The following is a 21,312-nucleotide window of genomic DNA, read 5'->3' on the forward strand; positions in this document are numbered from 1 at the left end:
TCTTTTTTTTTTTTAACTTTTGCTTTCTTTCCCTAGTTGGAAATACTGTGGTCATTAAAAATACCAAAGATACCACACCAAAGCAACTTAGGCTGTTCATTTAACATCTCTAAAGCATTCGGGCCAAACTGGTTATTATCTTGCACAGCCCCTAAGATTTTATGTCATAGTCCAGCATTCTCACTGACTTTTCCCCGTTAATAATCATCATACCTCAGCATGCAATGGCAGTTGTTTATGATCTTACACATTATCACATATTTAAAATAATTAAATCTTAGACCTACACATTAGCCTTTAGGTAATTCACAGTTCTTACTATATAACTAAACACAGTGATTATGATTATTTCAGCTGTTTTGTTTTCCTTAAAGCATGTCTTTTTCCATGAAAGGAGTAGTGTACTGCTTTACAATCTGGTGCAAGCTCCTTGATCTGGTTGACTATTCCAGAATATTTTCCTATCTTTGCAACTGAAAATTTAATTCTCCATAACAGACTACTACACAGAGCTTAAACCCTAAACCACATCTGTTGATAATGTAATCCGTATATAATGATTTTATACAATGCAGGCTAGTCTAGAACTTCTAGCTTGCAAAACTCACTTTGAGAGGACCAAAGGTTTCCTGATTACTGATCCCTTTCTAAGTGATTTGTTACGCATCCCCACTGGAAGCTTGTAAAATGTAAAATGTACTGTTTGTCTCCACTTTTCTGAAATATGTAGATATTGTATCTTGGGATAGGCCCATTTTCATTTATTTGTGATGAGAATTTAGTAGACCCTTCCAGTTTTGGAAATGATGTCTTTCAATTTGGAAGTTTGCTTGAATTACTTGAACTGCTCCTCCAATTTTCCTGTTTTTCTTTTGCCCCTCTCTCACTTTGTCTCTTACTATTCTGTTCTAGGATATCTCCTCCACTTTGTCTTCCATTCAGCCATTTCTACTTCTAGCAGTATCTTATAGTCTCAATTCTCTGCCATTGCCTGATTTTGCTATGTAAGTCTAATTGGTTCTTGGCTTTCTTCACTGTCAACTTCTGATTTTGTTTTCTTGGATCCTCTTAATCAGCTACTTTTTGTCCATTTGCTTTCTAGTTTCCACATTTTTATGCTATCTTCAGTCTCAATTTTTATCCTTATTGTCCTTATGTCTTTTAAAAATTCCCTTTACCATAGTTTAAGTAGAGTTTTAGTAAGCAGTGTAGTTTGATTTGTGTGCTCCATATTCTCTTTTACCAAAACACTGCTCAGTTTTTTAACCAACCCTTTGCGGCCATTTTATATTTTCATCTTACTCCTCCCATCTCTTAAAGGTGAATTTTCATCATGGTCCCATCCTCTTATTTTTGGTTTTCTCACACAACACATTTTCCCTCAGCTTTATTTTTTTAATATAATATTATCTTCTTAACTTGTTTTGGACACTGTACATACCTCTTTTGAGACAGGTGGTATAAAATATTCCCCATCTTAACTTGCCTATTTCTGGGTTGTTTTGTTTTGTTTTGTTTTTTGAGACAGAATTTTGCACTTGTCGCCCAGGCTGGAGTGCAGTGGCAGGATCTTGGCTCACTGCAACTTCCGCCTCCTGGGTTCAAGCAATTCTCCTGCCTCAGCCTCCCAAGTAGCTGGGATTACAGGCGCCCACCACCATGCCTGGCTAATTTTTTGTATTTTTAGTACAGATGGGGTTTTGCCACGTTGGGCAGGCTGGTCTCAAACTCCTGACCTCAGGTGATCTGCCCGCCTCGGCCTCCCGAAGTGCTGGGATTAGAAGCCTGAGTCACTGCACCTGGCTGCCTATTTCTAAAATCTCGTCTGTCCTCAGGGCTGTCACTGGTAGCCGTTTATTTTGTGGCATGTTTAGTGATATTAAACTACATGCTGCTAGTCTTTACGATTCTCTGAGCATGGCAGACCCTTTCCATGCTTCTGTAGTTTTGTATATACTGTTTCCACTTCCTGGGGTGTCTCATGTAACTACTGATTTATTTCCCCAGGGCCTCCCTCTCTTCCTGACAAACTTCTTAAGGCTTTTTGTGTGTGTACGGCCCAAATTTATGAGTTACATGAGAACATTTGTTACATGTATATAATACATAGTGATCAAATCAGGGAATTCTGTATGTCTATCATCCAACTACAGTACTTTTTTGTTAACTGTAGTCATCCCACTCTGCTGTCAAATGTTGAATGTATTCCATTTATTTATTTTTTATACGAGACAGAGTCTCTGTCGCCTAGGCTGGAGTGCAGTGGCACAATCTCAGCTTACTGCAACCTCCGTCTCCTGGGTTCAAGTGATCCTCCTGCTTCGGCCTCCCTAGTAGCTGGGACTACAGCTGTGCACCACCATGCCTGACTAATTTTGTGTTTTTAGTGGAGGCGGGGTTTCACCATGTTGGCCAGGCTGGCCTCAAACTCCTGACCTCAAGTGATCTGCCCGCCTTTCCCTCCCCAAGTGCTGGGATTACAGGCGTGAGTTACCACGCCCAGCTGAATTTAGTCCTTTTGTCTTACTGTATGTTTATACCCTTTAACTACTTTTCATTCACCCTTTTACCTCCCACTTACCTTCCCAGTCTCTGTTATCTATTTTTTCCACTCTTCCTTCACGTGTTCAAAATTTTTTTTTTTTAGCTCCCACAGGTTAAGTGAGAATGTGCAATATTTGTCTTTTCGCATCTGGCTTATTTCGCTTAAGCTATTTCCACCATGTTGACCTCCAGTTTCGTCCATGTTGCTGCAAATGACATGATTTCCTTCTTTGTGTGTGTGTGGTTGAATAGTATTCTATAGTGTATATATACCACATTTTCTTTATCCATTCATCTGTTGATGGGCACTTAGGTTTATGTCTATCTTTGCTATTGTGAATAGTGCTGCCATAAGTATGTGAGTGCAGGTATCATTTTGATATATTTGTTTCTTTTTGTTTTAGTGGATACCCAGTAGTGGGATTGCTGGATTGAATGGTATTTCGATTTTTAGCTTTTTGAGGAATTGCCATGCTGTTTTCTATAGTGGCTGTACTTGTTTACATTCCCAGCCACCATGTGTAAGAGGAGTTCCCTTTTCTCTGTGTCCACACCAACATCCATTATCTTTTGTCTTTTTAATGAATGCCATCCTCACTGGGGTAAGATAGTATCTCATTGTGGTTTTGATTTGCATTTCTCTGATGATTAGTGATATTGAGCATTTTTTTCATATACCTGTTGGCTCTTTGTATGTCTTCTTTTGAAACATATCTGTTCATGTCCTTTGCCCACTTTTTAATGGGATTATTTGGTTTTCTCCTGTTGGGTTGTTTGAGTTCCTTTTATATTCTGGATATTAGTCCCCTCAGATGAATAGTTTGCAAATATTTTCTTCCATTCAACAGGTTGTCTCTTCACTATGTTATTTCTTTTGCTGTGCAGAAGCTTTTTTGTGTAATAAAGTCTCATTGTCTGTTTTTGGTTTTATTGCCTGTGCTTTTGAGGTCTTAGTCATAAATTCTTTGCCTAGATCTTCTGCATGTGGCTATCTAGTTTTCCCAGCATCATTTATTAAAGAGGGTGTCCTTTTCCCTGATACAAGTTTTTGTCAGCTCTGTCAAAGATAAGTTGGCTGTAAATACGTAGCTTTATTGCTGAGTTCTTCATTCTGCTCCGTTGGGTTACTTATCTGTTTTTCTACCAATACCATGCTGTTTTGGTTATAGCCTTGTAATGTGTTTTGAAGTCAGGTAATGTGATGCCTTCAGCTATGTTCTTTTTGTTCAGGATTGCTTTTGACTATTGGGGCTGTTTTTTGGTTCCATACAAATTTTAGGATTATTTTTTCTGACTCCCTGAAGAATGACATTGGTATTTTGATTGGGATTGTATTGAATCTGTAGATTGCTTTGGGTGGTATGGTCATTTTAACAATATTGATTCTTCTGATCCATGGGCCTGGGATGTTTTTCCTTTTGTTTATGTCATCTTTAATTTCTTTTAACAGTGTTTTGTAGTCCTTCTCGTAGAGATTTCCATCTCTCTAGTTAGATTTACTCCTGGGTATTTTAATTTTGTTCTAGCTTTTTAAGTGAGATTGACTTCTTGATTTCTTTCTTGGTTGCATCATTTTTGATATATAGAAACAATACTGACTTTTATACGTTGATTTTGTAACCTGCAACTTTACTGAATTTATTTGCCAAATCTAAGAGTTGTTTTTGGTGGAGTCTTTAGTTTTTTTTTAATACAAGATCATTTGGGAAGCTGAGGTGGGCGGATCACTTGAGGTCAGGAGTTTGAGACCAGCCTGACCAACAAGTGAAACCCTGTCTCTACTAAAAATACAAAAATTAGCCAGGCATGGTGGTGCATGCCTGTAATCACAGCTACTCGGAAGGCTGAGGCAGGTCAATCACTTGAACCCAGGAGGCGGAGGCTGCAGTGAGCTGAGATCATGCCACTGCACTCCAGCCTGGGCAACAGAGCAAGACTCCATATAATATATATATAAAATCATATCATCAGCAAAGAGAGACAGTTTGACTAACTCCTTTTGAATTTTGAGGCCTCTTATTTCTTTCTCCTGTCTGATCGCTCTACCTAGGACTTCCAGTGCTGTGTTGAATAAGAGTGGTGAAAGTGAGCATCCTTGTCTTTTTCCAGTTCTTGAAGGAAAGATTTTCAACTTTTCCTCATTCATATGTTAGCTGTGGGTTTGTCATATATGACCTGTATTATTTTGAGCTATATTCCTTCTATGCCTAGTTTGTTAAGTATTTTTATCAAATTTCTTAAGTCTTCAGAATCTAGTTTAAGTAGACTTTCTGAAGCCTTCTCTTATCCAGCTTCAAACCTTGAACATACATTGTGTTGTCTCCTCTTTCTCTAGTGCTTAGAACACTATTCAGGTTGAGCACCTCTCATCCAAAAGTCAGAAATCCAAAATGCTACACAGTCTGAAACTTTTTGAGCACTGGCCTGATGCCACAAGTGGAAAATTCCACATCTGATTTCATGTGACAGGTCGTAGTCAAATTCAGGTGCATAACACACCGTTGATTCTGCGTCCTCAAGGGAGAAAAGGCATTCTGGTGATGCTACTGTGCTGCTTAGGACTACCCTGAACACATTTTTTCACAATATTCATTATATGCCTTCTTTTTTTTTTTTTTGAGACTGAGTCTTGCTCTCATCCCCCAGGCTGGAGTGCAGTGGTGCGATCCTGGCTCACTGCAACCTCTACCTCCTGGGTTCAAGCGATTCTTCTACCTCAGCTTCCTGAGTAGCTGGGATTGCAGGTGTCCGCTACCATGCCTGGCTAACTTTCGTATTTTTAGTACAGACGGGGTTGCACTGTGTTGTCCAGGCTGGCCTTGAACTCCAGACCTCAGGTGATCTGCCTGCCTTGGCCTCCCAAAGTGCCGGGATTACAGGTGTGAGCCACCACACCCGGCCGATATGCCATATTTTTTTACTATTAAGTACTTAAGTGTAAGAAAATAATTAGTTATTAGTAGCGTATAAATTCAGAGTCATGAATGATGGTGATGCCAAACAACCACAGATGGTTCACAGGAGTGGCAGAGATAGTGACACTTTTGCTTTTTGATGGTTCGTTGTACACAGACTTTGTTTTATGCACATAATTATTTTAAATATTATATAAAATTACCTTCAGGCAATGTGTATTTGGTGTATATGAAACATAAAATGAATCCTGTGTCTAAATTGGATCTCATCCCCAAGATATCTCATTATATGTGGGCAAATATTCCAGAGTCTCCTGAAAAATCAGAATTTCAAAACACCTCTCATCCCATGCATTTCAGATAAGGGATACTCAGTCTGTATTGTAACCATTCATTTAATTTGACTACTTCCCTTGGATCATTACTGACACTAGTGAACAAATCTTTTTCATCTCCTTCGTATCTTTTACTAAAAAAATGTGTGGACGGAGAGATAAATTTGCCATGTAAACCACATAGCACTATTATATTATGTTGTAATTATATTAGGTGATTTTCAAGAGGAGGTTGCCTTTTTTATAATCAAATATCATTTATAATTTATTTGGTATTATTTTTCTCCATTGCACATTTCTTTCTAATAATCTACTTTTATAAAATAAAAGACATATAATTACTTGGAGTAGGGGAGAAGACTGATTGAATATTAGAATTTTTTTTAGTTCACAGAGAAGAAATTGTCATATACCACCTTGGGCATTTTTAAATAAGAGAAAGTGGTGGATATTAAGGAGGTGAATGGGTAAATCTTTAGTTTAAATTATTTTCTTTCCCACCACTCTCTTTCTTAGTAGGGGGTTCAATTCTAGGATGTAATTCTTAAACAGTAGATATAATAGAATGTGTTATACCCTTGGGTTGACCATCTGGTTAAATCAATAACCCTGCCCATGAAAGTGTCTAATAGACTATTCTGATTCCAATTTTGTTTTATTTTTATGTCCTTAACTTCTTCTTTCTTTCAGAAACCATTCAGACAGTGAACATTAAGTACAGATCCTCTTAATGTGTTTTTCATATAATGAGTACCCATGGTGCTTTACTAGATATATGCTGTAAAACTGATTGTTATAAAACAAATTTTTTTCCAGAAAAATAATGTTGTAATTGTGATTTCTTTTCCCAAGTAAGGATTTGGTATAAAATATGTTGTAAAAACAAAGATAAATCAACGTTACATTTTAGTAATAATTTAAAATAATGAAGTATTAAATTGACTTAAATTAATTGATTTTATAAAGGCTTATTAATTTGCTCACTTGAACTATCTCGCCACCGAAGTCTCCAATGCTATCACCTCTGCCCTTCCTTTTAGTATATGACCTCATTGCCACTTTCAGAAAAAAAATGAACATATCAAAATCGGAACTCCCCCAGCTTTTTGCCTCTGCACCAACTTCTTTCCATCTGTGTTTGTTCTTTTATCTGTCGTTTCTTCCTATTACGATGGAATAGATGTTTCTCCTTCAAGCCAGAGAGCAAAGACCCTGAAAGCTTGTTCTCTGGATTTTTTTCTCCTCTCCTATGTTGTTAGCTCTTTTTCTCTGGGTCCTTTCTGTCAGTGCTTATCATACTCAAGTCTCTTCCACCTTAAGAAATAATAACTCTTTAACCTTGTATATTACTCCAGCACCTGCCTTATTTTTCGCCTTCAAAGAATTGCTTACATATGTTGTCTTAGTTTACGTATGTCTCATTCACCCCTCAGCCTTCTGCAATATAGACCCTGCCACCACATCACTGCAACTATTTTTGCCTACTCCACTATCCATTGTTGACTTAATCATTGCTAAATTCAGTAGATACTTTTCAACTCTTACCTTACTAGACCTCTCTGCAGATTTTTATACTATTTGCTATTCTGCCCTTTTTGAAAATCTTTTTCTTGACAGTCCTTCTCTTTGCTCTCATTGAACCTACTCTTGCGGCATCGATCACTGTGTCATGCTGATTCTGGTAAGTCTGTATCTTCAGCTTGCTCTTGAGCTTTAGTGTTTATTCTGCTTGCCAGCAGCTATGCCCACTTAGATGTCTCACTGGTCCCCAAAACTCAGCCTACACAGAAAGGAGCTATCACCTACCTGTTCCCTCAAAGCTTTTCCTCTACCTGGTTTTTAATTTCAGTGAATAATGCTGTCATTACTTTGTTGCCTGTGCCAGAAATCATTGTCTTTAACTTCTTCTTCCTTACCCACAATAGTCAATCATGAAGGACCCTACTTCTTATCTGTCTGTTCTCTATAGTAACCACCATTCTGCAATAGCCATCATCATCTCTCACTGAATAATTTTAATACTAATTACTTGTAACTGTTCTCTCTGCCTCCTGTCCTTATTTACTCCCACTAAGCATTCACAAGGCAGCCAAAGATACATTTTCCAGATAAAATATAATTGATATTCTCTTGCTTAATAACAACAACAACAACAACAAACCTTTAAAGGAGCCCTTCTTGTTGTTCTTGGCATGAAAAGACTTTTGTGTTGTGGTTCTTGATTTTATCCCCAGCCTCATCTCTAGTTGTATACAGTATCCAGTCTCCCTCAAATGCTTTTTCTCTTGCCTAATGTGACTGCATCTCTCTTAACTGATACACATACACACACACACACACACACACACACACAATCAAGTGATCAGAGTGTGATCCTGGAACCCCTGGGTGTCTACGAGATCCTTTCAGAGGGTCTGTAAGGTCAACACTATTTTTGTAATAATACTATGATATTATTTGCTTTTTCATTCTCATTCTAATGAGTGCCTAGTGGATTTCTTTCAGAGATGATCCAACATGTGATGATGCTATTCTGTTGCTCTGGTGGCTAGTGGGTATAAACTTCTGCAGTTTTAAAAGTTCCCATTTTAAAATTTGTATAGGGTATAATATTGATAGATATAATAAACCAAAGCTTGTCAGGGTCCACAGTAATTTTCAAGAGAATAAAGGGGTTCTGGGACCAAAAGGTTTGAGAACAGCCATTTAGGCCTAGATGGCATTTTCTCTGAGGAGTCTTTTTTTTTTTTTTTGAGGCAGAGTCTCGCTCTGTCACCCAGGCTGGAGTGCAGTGGCATGATCTCGGCTCACTGCAAGCTCCACCTCCTTGGTTCATGCCATTCTCCTGCCTCAGCCCCCCGAGTAGCTGGGACTACAGGCACCCGCCACCACACCCGGCTAATTTTTTTGCATTTTTAGTAGAGACAGGGTTTTGCCATGTTAGCCAGGATGGTCTCGATCTCCTGACCTCGTGATCCGCCTGCCTTGGCCTCCCAAAGTGCTGGGATTACAGGATTGAGCCACCGCGCCCAGCCTCTGAGGAGTCTTTGCTTGGGTCCTCCGCCAAGTCCCCTTTGAGTAACCTTTTCTGTTGCACTTGCCATGTCATAGCACTTATCATATTGTATTATGGTGCGTTACTTATCTTTTTAAGCCAATAGACAGAGAAAACTCTCTAAAAGAAGGAACTTGTTGTATCCTCAGTACCTAGCACAGTTCTGGGTACGTAGTAAGTGTTCAGTAAACACATGTTTCGTGAATGTCTTTGGAGATGACCTAAATTGTTTATTATCAAATTATGATTACTATAACATGTTTTAAATTATAACCGTTTTGTGCCTTAGGGACACATTGATTTCTTAACTTTTCTGACCCACTAATATCTGAATAGGTTTTAGAAAGCAGGTTTTATTTTATATGTGTGTGTTATGTTCATATATTAGAGCAGAAGGAATCTGTTACTGGAAGTCAGAAGCTCTATATCTCAATCTGTGTCTTCCACAAGTAACTGTGGAGCCTTGGAAAAATCTTTTTATTCCTTTGAAGCTAACTTCCCTCATCAAATAATGGGACTGAACTAGGTTGTCTAAAAAATTTTTCCTTGTACGACATTGTATGATTATATTGAATGATGTCAAATGTGTATTAAACATGTGATTTATATTTATTTATATTTTACTTTATAAAAATGCACATAAATATAGATTTATCTATATATTAAAATAACTTTGTTTTTACAGGAAGGATGATAAAGACTATGCTTTAAAACAAATAGAAGGAACTGGGATCTCTATGTCGGCATGTAGAGAAATAGCAGTAAGTGAAGTTCTTTTTATCATCATTATTATCAACTGACTTATGAGTACCAACTATATAAGACTCTGTATTGTATTTGTCATATTAACTGAAAGTTAGTGAATATTTTTTATATCAACTATATGTAGAAAAATATTATTTATTAAGGAGAAGTAAAGGGGGCATGTAGTTCTGTCTATATAAACTCTTTATTTGGGGTAAAGTAAATTTCAGTTATTTATATAAATACGTGTTTTCCCAATACCTGTCACTAATAGTAGAGGGTCCAGTTATTTCATTGAGAGCAGTAAAAGTGGCATGTTAGTCCATAGAAAATTAATATTTTTATTTTAATAGAATGAGACTAATGTCATTAGTTATGTCAAATTAAAATGAGGTTGTATTATTTGATTTTCATTGCTTGTATCTGTTCATCTGAATATGTAAACATTTATGCCCTTTTATTTTGGAAGCATAGTTTTCCATATTGTGATTAGAATCTCATTTTGATTCCAAAGGGAAGTAGTCTTTGGGTTAATGCATTAATAGTTATCCATACATTTAAACTGAGCATTACTTTTTGAGATTTTTCTTCAGTTTTTACTATTATAAAACTGTGGGTCCAAATGTGTCTTTTCTGGCTTTACACAGAATATTCTAGGATATATATTATAATCTTTGCTTTTGTTCCTCTCAGCCCTTCTATTATATTTACCCATAATAGTCTATTATGACCTGGAAATGTTAAACAATTTTGCAAGTTTACTAGATTCTATACCAATGAGTCCTCAACTCAAGTAGATAAAAATAATTTACACTATGTTGAGAAAAAAGACTCATAAATCTGAGACTAGCATGTCAAGCACTGTGATAGAAGTATATGGGAATGGAGAAGGGTGTACATCTAAACTAAAGTAGAAAATCAAGGAAAGTTCCAGGTTTGGGAACGAATGTAAGAATTACCTTCATGAGGGAAGAATAGGGGTGAGATGGAGGATATTGTTAACCAAAGGTAGATCATGCTGAAAGATATAGTTCATTTAATTGATACTTTTTTAATACTTTTCAATCTTGAGACCAGGTATCTGTATGTTAACTGTCAGTTATTCAACATCTATTCTGTATATACTTGTCAGTTTTAAAGAGTTAAAAGCCATTGAACTATGGTCAGTGGTGTTAGGAGTCAGGATGCTGATTACCCTTGGAGGGATACAGAGCTTCAGGGTGCTAGTAATGTTCTCTGATCTTGCTCTGGGTCTAGTTACACGGGTTATATATGTGAAAATTCATTGAGCTGTGTACTTATTGTTCACATGCTTTTCTCTTGTTTATTAGTCTTTAACAAAATGTTTTTTATTAGAAAAAACAAAACTCAGTTCAGAAACAGCTATTATCTTTGCATATATCATGATAACTATAAATGCGCTTAAATATAGAAAGAAGTATGAAAGCCAACTTTTAATGTACTTGATCATGGCTCTTCAATCTAAGATGAACAGAAATGTTTAATTTTTATGAAGTCTTACTAATTTTTCCTCTTATGGCTATTTTCTGTATGTGGCTGAAGAAATCTGTACCCACTAATTGTGAAAATATTTCCCAATATTTTCTTCTAAATGCTTTATAATTTTTTAATTTCTAGTTTGTGATATACTCAATTAATTTTTGTTTGTGGTATGATATAGAGTTTGAATTCCCCCTCCCATGTGAATGTACAGTTGTAGCATAATTTTTGGAAAACATCCTTTGCCACAGAATTCCTTTGGCACCTTTGCAAAAAAAGAAAGTATACATTTGGACTGTATTTCATTCCATTGTTCTCTCTGTGTAGCCGTATACCAATAGATTACTCTACCTTTCTTACTAGACTTGAAGCCAGATGGTTTAAGGCCACCAGCTTTATTCTTTGTCAGAATTGTTTGGGGTATTTTAGGTTCTTTAGCATTATCATACAAATTTTTACATCAGCTAATTAGTTTTTTTCTTTAAAAGCTTGTTGAGATTATAATTTGGATCAATTCAAAGAATAATAGCATTGAGACTTTCAAGCCAGCGGAAAGATACACTTTCCATTTTATTTATTTATTTATTTATTTATTTATATAATTACTTAAAAAAAAAATATATATATATAGTGTAGTATATATCCTGAGACACTTCTGAACTCACTGGTACGTTTTTGGTGATTCCTTGGGATTTTTTCTACATAATTATGTCATTTATGAATAGGGATACTGTTACTTTTTTCCATATTTCTGCTTTTGTTTCTTTTTTTTCTTTACCGAGCTGGTTAGGCCATCTCACACAATGTTGAATAGTGGTGAGAGCAGGTATCTTTGATTTATTCCCAACTTTGAGGAAAATGTTTCCACTTTCGCTGTTCAGTATAATGATAGCTGCGTGTTTTTCATAGGTGCTATTAATCAAGTTTAGGAAGTTATATTCCTAGATTCTAAGAATTTTTTTCATAAATGATATTGAATTTTATCAAATGCTTTTTTCTGCATAGATAAAAGCAACCATATAATTCTTTTCTTATTCTGTTAATTTAGTACAAAATATTTTCAGTTTTCTTTGTGAAATTTTTCCTTTTATCTATGAGTTATTTCGAATTATATTGCTTAATTTTTAAACATGTGAGGTATTTCTAGATAACTTACTGTTACTGATTACTAATTTATTTTCATTGTGGATCAGAGAAAAGAGACCTTGTATTTTAGAGATACATACTGAAATATTTATAGGTGAAATGATACAATAACTGGAATTTACTTCAGCATAATCCAGGGTTGGCTGGGAGGAGTGGATATTAGTATAAATAAATTAAGTTTGGCTGTGAGTGGCTAATGGTACATAGGGGTTTGTTTTAATATTCTTTTTTATTTAGTCTGGAAATTTGTATAACAAAAAGTTAAGAATGAAATAATTCCCATGTTTTCTGGCAAGGTTTTATCAGGCCTTCCTCCTTTACATTTCTTAATTCTTCCTCAAAGAAGTTGTGTGTCCCCAGCATTCACCTCCATTAACTCTCTATAATTACACCCAGTTTGTTTCTTTAATATAACACTCATTACAAATGTAATTACGAGAGGGTTCTTTTTATCTGTGTGCCTGGTTACTTACTTTGTTATCTGTTCCGCCAACCCTCTAGACTGTAACGCGTTTCTTCCCCAGTTTGTGCTAGGTGTGGTGTATAGTCCTTGCTCTGTAAGTACGTGTAGAAGGGAGGGAGGGAGGAAGGAACTCTGAGAATTTCTTCTAAAAGCAAAGAGCATTGCATATCTTCATCTTCATTTTTTTGTAAGTGGTTTGTCTTATACATTGTCAAAATTTCCTGTGAGCTGTAATTCCTAGTGTAGACATTTTTCAAACTGCACATGGGTGAATCATCAGTATTCCACAAGGCTGCCTTATAGTTGTGATGGGGGAGCAGAGGTAAAGCTCTGGACTTTACTTTTCTACTCACCTCTACTTTAACCTAAGCATACCTCAGTTTTTTTCTCTTTTGTGACAGAGTCTTGCTCTGTTGCCCAGGCTGGAGTGCAATAGCACGATCTCGGCTCACTGCAATCTCTGCCTCCCTGGTTCAAGTGATTCTCCTGCCTCAGCCTTCTGAGTAGTTAGGAGTACAAGTGCGCGCCACCACACCCAGCTAATGTTTATATTTTTAGTAGAGACGGGGTTTCACCATGTTGGTCAGGCTGGTCTCAAACTCCTAACCTTGTGATCCACCCACTTTGGCCTCCCAAAGTTCTGGGATTACAGGTATGAGCCATCGTGCCCAGCCAAAGCATACCTCAGTTTTTATCAATTTGCAAGAATTTGGTTGAAAAAGGTTTCACAGGTTTAAATATATTGAAATAATTTTGGAATTGTTTTCCTTATTTTTTTTACAGTGATTTCAAGTCAACTATCACCGTACTCATGTTATAAATTTAGAATTTATTTTTTATCTTTGCTATATTATGAAATTTTAATGTTAGAATGCACTATAGTTTTGTGAATATTAGGCTTTTTAAGCCCATTTTCTCACCATTATGATATTTATTGAGAAGACACAGTTTGAAGTATTAATTTATTTTTTATATGTTTGTACTATAGAAGTTCAAATTAAATGTGATATTGTATGTAACAGCTGGAATAAATTAAATTTACAGTGAATTATGTAGTCAGAACAGTAATCTTAGAACTCAGAAAATAAGATTTTTTTTCTTTTAGCAGAATTGGGAAAACATAGATGGTTTCTGTGATGGAAACTATTATATGAGTATCTTTAAACTTTTTTTTTTCAATTTTTTTTTTTTTTTTGAGACAAAGTCTCGCTCTGTCACCAGGCTGGAGTACAGTGGCGCAATCTCGGCTCACTGCAACCTCCGCCTCCTGGGTTCAAGCGATTCTTCTGCCTCACCCTCCCAAGTAGCTGGGACTACAGGCACACGCCACTATACCCAGCTAAGTTTTGTAATTTTAGTAGAGATACAGTTTCACCATGTTGGCCAGGATGGTCTCTTGACCTCGTGATCCGCCCACCTCAGCCTCCCAAAGTGCTGGGATTACAGGTGGGAGCTACCGCACCCAGACGTTTTCAAAATATCTTAACAGAAAATCTTCGAAAAGGCAAAAAATAACTTCTACAGTATTAAAAACTAGGATCTACATGCTCTGGGCTCAGAATAGGGTCATGTAGTGCTGAAGTTCTTTTTGTCACCAAGGAAAGCCTGCATACTCTCTCAGCATCATAGTGTCAAACACACAGGAATGCATGAGGGGTAACAACCTCACTAGACTCCTTGGGCTCTTACCCTGGCTCTGCCACTTTACTAGCTTGTAGGACCCAAAACGAGTTATTTGATTTCTTTGTGTTTCAGTTTTCCCATTTGTAAAATGGGACAGTGCCTGGCGTGTAGTAGGCATTTAGTAAATGTTAGCCCTGCTAAGTGCAGTGCAGCACAGCTCCCAGGTCTTTTGGAGTTTCTTCAATGTAAATATTTACTTCAAGGTAATTGTCCACTGAGACAGTTCCATCACCAATCCTCAGTGGCCATTCTCTTTTAATCCCAAAGTGACCTGTCTGTCTCCTAATATGTCTCCCTAAAAACAACAACAACAAAACACCACCACCAACAAAGGTGTTTTACTTATTTAGTAGTAATAGTTACTTACTGTACTGATTTGCTTTAGTTGCCCTAACAAAATACTACAGGCTGGGTGGCTTAAACAGCAGAAGTTTGTTTTCTTATAGTTGTGGAGGCTAGAAGCCTAATAGCAAGATGTTGTCAGGGTTAGTTTCCTCTGAGGCCTCTTTCTTTGGCTTGCAGATAGCCTCCTTCTTCCTGTCTCATCAGATGGTAATTTCAGAGACACTCCTGGTGTGTCTCTGTATGTCCTCATCATCTCTTCTTGGGAGGATGCCAGTCAGATTAGATTAGGGCCCACTCTAAAGACCTCATTTTAACCTAATTACTTCTTAAAAGGCCTTATCTCCAAATACAGTCATGCATCACTTAATTAGCGGGATATGCTCTGAAAAAATGCATTATTAGGTGATTTCATTGTTCTGCCATCGCAGAGTGTACTTACACTAACCCAGATGGTAGAACCTAAACACACCAGGCTGTTTGTAGCCTATTCCTTCTAGGCTACAAACCTATACAACATGTTGCTATACTGGATACTATACACAACTGTAACACAATGCTAAATATTTGTATATGTGAGCATATTAAATAGAAAAGGTATGGTAAATATGTGGAATAAACATAGAAAAGGTACAGTAAAAATACGGAATAAATGATTAAAAAAATGACTGTTCTGCCTATGGAGTAGCCATTCTTTATTCCTTTACTCTCTTAATAAACTTGCTTTCCCTTTTGTCTATGGACTCACCCCAAGTTCTTTCTTGTTCAAGGTCCCCCCAAAACAAAGATGAAAAATGGTACACTTGTATGTATATGGCTGTTAGCATGAATGGGGCTTGCAGGTCTGAACGTTGCTCAGGGTGTCAGTGAGTAGTGAGTGAATGTGAAGGCCTAGGACATTAATGTACTCTACTGTAGACTATAAGCACTGTACACTTAGGCTACATTCAGGCTACATTCAGTTTATAAAACGTATTTTACTTTCTTCAATTAACCTTAGTTTACTGTAACTTTTTTACATTATGAACTTTTTTTTACTATTGTAATAACACCTAAAATACACATTGTACACCTGTACAAAAATATTTGTATTCTTATTCTATAAGTTTTTTTCTATTTTTAAAAATTATTTTTTTACTTTTTCAACTTTTAGGTTCAGGGGCCACATGTGTAGGTTTGTTACATGGGTAAATTGCATGTCACTGAGGTTTGGTGTGTGAATGATCTCATAACCCAGATACAGAGCATAGTTACCAATAGTTTTTCACCCCTTCCCCCCACCTCACCCTCCCTCCTCTGGTAGTTCCCAGTATCTATTGTTGCTATCTTTATGTCCATGTTTATCCAATATTTAGCCCCTACTTTTAAGTGAGGACATGTGGTATTTGGTTTTCTGTTCCTGTGTTAATTTATTTAGGGTAATGGCCTCCAGCTGCATCTATGTTGCTGCAAAAGACATAATTTTATTATTTTTTATGGCTGTATAGCATTCCATGGTGTACCACATTTTCTTTGTCCAGTCCACTGTTGCTGGGCATCTAGGTTGATTCCATGCTACTGTGAATAGTGCTGCAATGAACATACAAATGCATGTTTCTTTTTGTAAACTAAGGTACATATACATTAGCCTAGGCCTACACAGGGTCAGGATCATGAATATCACTGTCTTCCACCTCCACATTTTATCCCACTAGAAAATCTTCAGGGAGGCCAGGCATGGTGGCTTATGCCTGTAATCACAACACTTTTGGGAGGCCAAGGTGAACAGATAGATCACTGGAGGCCAGGAGTTCGAGACCAGCCTGGCCAACATGGCGAAACCTTGTCTCTACCAAAAAAATACAAAAATTAGCTGGGTGTGGTGGTGCATGCCTGTGGAGGCTAAGACATGAGAATTGCTTGAATCTGGGAGATGGAGGTTGCAGTGAGCCAAGATCATGCCACTGCACTTCAGCCTGGGCAATATGAGACTGTCTCAAAAAAAAAAAATTCTTTGGGGCAATAACTCACATAGAGCTGCCTCTCCTAGGATAACAGTACCTTTCAGACTACCTCCTGAAGGACCTGCCTGAGGATGTTTTACAGTTAACTTAAAAAAAAAAAATAAGTCGAAGGGGTACACTCTACAATAATGATAAAAAGCGTAATGTAATAAAAACGTAGCCAGTATTAGAGGCATTTATTATCATCAAATATTGTGTGCTGTATATAATGATATTTGCTAGACTTGTACGAGACTGGCAGCATGATACATGTATGTATACCAGCATCACCACATACAGGAGTAATGCACGTTGCGCTACAATATTATGAAGGTTGTGTGTCACTAGGTGATAGGAGTTTTTCAACTCCATTATAATCTTATATATGCTGTCTGTTATGACTGTGACATCATATATGTTAAGACTGTGACATCATCATGTAGCATGTGACTGTACAGTCACATTCCAAGGTACTGGGGGTTAGGGCTTCAGCATAGGAATTTTAGGGGAACACAGTTCAGTCCATAACACTGTTACTCACTACTCTGGCAGTAGTTACTTACTCAGAATGAAGTCTTTACTCTCAGAGATTTGTTGTCTGGTTAATCAGTTAGATGAATTTTTTTAAATTGATATTTAATGAAGTAGATTGGTTTTTGTTTTTTTATATTGAGATGGAGCCTCACTCTGTCACCCAGGCTAGAGTGCCTTGGTGTGATCTCAGCTCACTGCAACCTCCACCTCCCAGGCTCAAGCGATTCTCCTGCCTCACCCTCCCAAGTAGCTGGGATTACAGGTGTGCGCCACCACGCCCAACAAATTTTTTGTATTTTTAGTAGAGATGGGGTTTCACCATGTTGGCCAGGCTGTTCTTGAATTCCTGAACCTCAATGATCCGCCTGCCTTGGCCTCCCAGAGTGTTGGGATTACAGGCGTGAGCCACCGTGCCTGGCTGCTAATTTTTATATTTTTAGTAAAATTTAGTAAATTTTAGTAAAACACAGTAGATTGGTTTTATAAAGAAAGCAGTGATCTTAGTTCATAGATCAGAAGCCAGAGTGGGTTGTGTGTCCTTCTTTAGTTGTGCATTTTGTTAATTTACACAATCATTTATTCATGTGTTTACCAAATAGTTAATAAAGGCCTCTGCAGTACCAGGCATTATGCTAGGAGCTGGCCATGCAGCCATGAGAATGAATACATAGTGCCTGCCATTGTCAAGTTCGCCACCTGGTATATATTTAAGACATTTATGTCTCTGGATTGTAAAGACACATAATCCAGACATAATCCATTCCTCTAGGATGTTAGCTCTTGGGAAGTATTGGTATTAGACCATAGTAGTTACAAGTACTGGCTTTGTGTTTTAAAAGTTAATATATTAATTGCTGGTTCTACCACTTCCTAGGAATGTAACCTTGAGCAAATTATTTAACCCCCTTAAACCCCTGTTTTCTTGCTTGTAAAATAGGGGTTATATGAATATTTCATAGGGCTAATTCATGATTAAATTAGATAATACATGTCACATGCCTAGTACCATACTTGGTATCTGGGAGAAGAGCTTAATCAAATTGTTGCTGCAGTTTTTTGAATACAGGAGTGAAATGAAACCTTTCGTTGGAGGTAAAATTCAGGAGACACTAAGAATAACTTTAAATGTAGGTTTCTAATAATTGTGGAGCTCTTTTGCCAACGCTTTGGAATTTGTTGGTTTTTTATAATTTACACCCTGCCAATTACTAGAAAGAATTTGAAATAGCTGTCTAGCTTAGGAGTGTGTTCCAATTTTGAGATAATAGAAAAACACTGAACTAGAATTAAGACTACCTTAGTACAAGCTTTGGCTCTTTGAGCCAGCTGGGAGATCCAGGATTACCACAAAGTCTAGACTTACCCTGTCAGGTTATTTGTGTTGTTTATTAATTAGGGAATGGTCAATTTTAGATATTAGCATTTAGGTTTCTGAGGATTGGTATATAATTGCTAAAGTCTTATAAGTTTGAAAATTATATTCTAAAAGCAGAAATAATATAACCTGAACTTAATCTTGCTTCTGAATAAAATAATTATCACACCAGAGAATAATCTTTAATATGTGACTGAATATTTAATTGATTTATAGTCTTTGCTGAAGTTTATTTCAAAGCCCCCAATATAGTGTTAACTTTACATTTACATTGATTCTTATTTTTGTGGCAGTGTTCTTACAAAAGGCACTGAAGTTACAAGTTTTAAGATCTCGGTTTTCTCACCTGGCTGTCCAGTGTTTGAAGCACATTTGGAAGGCACTGTTGAAACCTGTTTTAACTGATAAAGACTTAGTATCGGGCTTCGTGAGAGGCTTTTTCTTGTTGTTGCAGTTTTTGTTTTTGCTTGGCAGGGTTAGGGGTGCTTTTTTACTGGGTGGATTGTTAGGCCACTTTGGTTATCATAAGATAAGGAGACAAAATATTTTAAATAAAATAACATCCTTTTATGAGATGAGAAAGCACAAACTCATGAAAATATGCTCTCCTGGATGCTTCCCTCTAAGTTCTTTGTTATTTTATGAAAAGTTACAAAATTTTAATCAACTTTATTATGTAATTTAAATGCCTGAAATTAGGTACTGTATCTCACAGGGTTGCAGAACTTAATTTTCATATGATAATTGGTGTTAATGAATGTTGCATCTTCTAATGTTGCAAATATTCTTTGATATTTTCTAAAAAGGATTACAAACTACAGATTTGTTTCAAGTTCAGTTGTTATGTGATGTCAAAGCCTAGACAACTTGCAGAATGGGGGAAAGTTTTATAAATCATATATTTGATAAGGGATTAGTATCTAGACTATGTGAAGAACTCCTGCAACTCAGCAGCAACAGCAAAACAACCTGATTCAAAAATGGTCAAAAGACATACTAAATAGACATTTCTCCAAAGACGATCTACAAGTGGTCAGTAAGCACATGAAAAGATGTTCAACACCATTATTGACTAGGGAAATGCAAACTAAAACCACAGTGAGATACCACTTCATACTCATTAGGATATATGTTAATTTTTAATGGAAAAAAGGGGGAAATAACCAGTGTTGGTGAGGATGTGAAGAAATTGGAACTCTCATGCATTGCAGATGGGAATGTAAAATGGTACAGCTGCAAGTTTGGTGGTTTCTCAAAAAGTTAAACACAGAGCAATCATTTGATCCAGGATTTCCACTCTTAGGTTTATGCTCAAAGCATTGAAAGCAGGGAGTTTCATCAGATAGTGTATACCAATGTTCATAGCAGCATTAATCACAATAACCAGAGGTGAAAACAACCCATGAACATCAACAGATGAATGGATAAACAAAATGTGATATCTATCTATCTATCTATCTATATATATAAATATGCATAGAGTGGAGTGTATTTATCCATAAAGAATGAAATAGGCTAAGTGAAATAAGCCTGGCATGAAAGGATACATATTGTATGGTTCCACTTACATAAAATATCTAGATTAGGAAGATTCTTAGGGACAGATAGTAGAGCAGAGGTTATCAGGGCCTTGGGGAAAAAGGCGGTGGGATTATTGTGTAACGCAGGGGTCCCTGTGTCAGCACCAGTACGTTAGGAATTGGGCCGTACAGCAGGAAGTGAGTCACAGACAAGCGAGCATTACCACCTGAGCTCTGCCTCCTGTCAGATAAGCAGCGGCATTAGATTCTCATAGGAGCTTGAACACTGTTGTGAACTGTGCATGTGAAAGATCTAGGTTGCGTGCTCCTCATGAGAATCTAATGCCTAATGAATGATCTGAGGTGAAACGGTTTCATCTTGAAACCATCCACCATCTGTCCCTCCCCCCAGCCCCTGCCCTGCACCTCCACCCCATTATCTGTGGAAAATTTGTCTTCCTCAAAGCTGGTTTCTGATGCCAAAAAGGTTGGGAACCACTGGTTTAATGGATTCAGAGTTTCTGTTTGGGATGACAAAAAAAATTCTAAAATGGATAGTGGTGATGATCACAGAACATTGGGAATATACTTACAGGATGCCACTGAATGATTGTACACTGAATGATTGTACACTTAAAAATGATTAAAATGGTCATTTTTATGTTAGATATATTTTACCACAATCAAAAAATTAAAGTAACCAACCAAACAACAACAAAATAGATTTACTCAGATATACCTGTTCAATGTCTTTTCCTCACAGATATCTTCTCATTTGTTACTGAAGTATCCGTCTCAAAATTGTGTGGGTGCTTATTAGATATTTAAGATTGATTACCTGTGGGTTTGTATTGCCTTTGAATTACAAATGGTGTAGGGTTTTTTAGCATTATTTTTGTGACAGAAATTGTTAATGCATCTCCTTTGTTTTGCAGTTACTTCGAGAGCTTAAGCATCCAAACGTCATTTCTCTTCAAAAGGTGTTTCTGTCTCATGCTGATAGGAAGGTGTGGCTTCTGTTTGACTATGCTGAACATGACCTCTGGGTAAGGTGAATTACTGGCAGACATGAACAAACAGTCAGGGATTGTTAAGAATAACTAAAAACAGTTAGGTGTTCTGCTTATTATGAGACTTACGTTTTTAAAATAAAAGTAACCTCATAGAGTGTGGT

The 21,312-nt window shown here is 36.9% G+C and overlaps 1 protein-coding gene across 7 annotated transcripts in view; it reads left to right on the top strand.

The window, feature by feature from the left end:
• Positions 1-21,312, top strand: part of CDK8 (cyclin dependent kinase 8) — a 153,805-nt gene that overhangs the window by 74,267 nt on the left and 58,226 nt on the right. For 6 of the 7 annotated variants that reach the window (XM_002824103.6, XM_054528831.2, XM_054528832.2 and 3 more), the window contains 2 exons: positions 9,535-9,610; positions 21,074-21,184. In XM_002824103.6, the coding sequence (XP_002824149.1) occupies positions 9,535-9,610; positions 21,074-21,184 (187 nt within the window). The remainder of the gene's footprint in view (positions 1-9,534; positions 9,611-21,073; positions 21,185-21,312) is intronic. The other variant, XM_063714865.1, reaches the window with a different exon arrangement.

This window comes from Pongo abelii, chromosome 14 (assembly GCF_028885655.2).
Source record: "Pongo abelii isolate AG06213 chromosome 14, NHGRI_mPonAbe1-v2.0_pri, whole genome shotgun sequence".
NCBI classification, from domain to species: Eukaryota; Metazoa; Chordata; class Mammalia; order Primates; family Hominidae; genus Pongo; species Pongo abelii.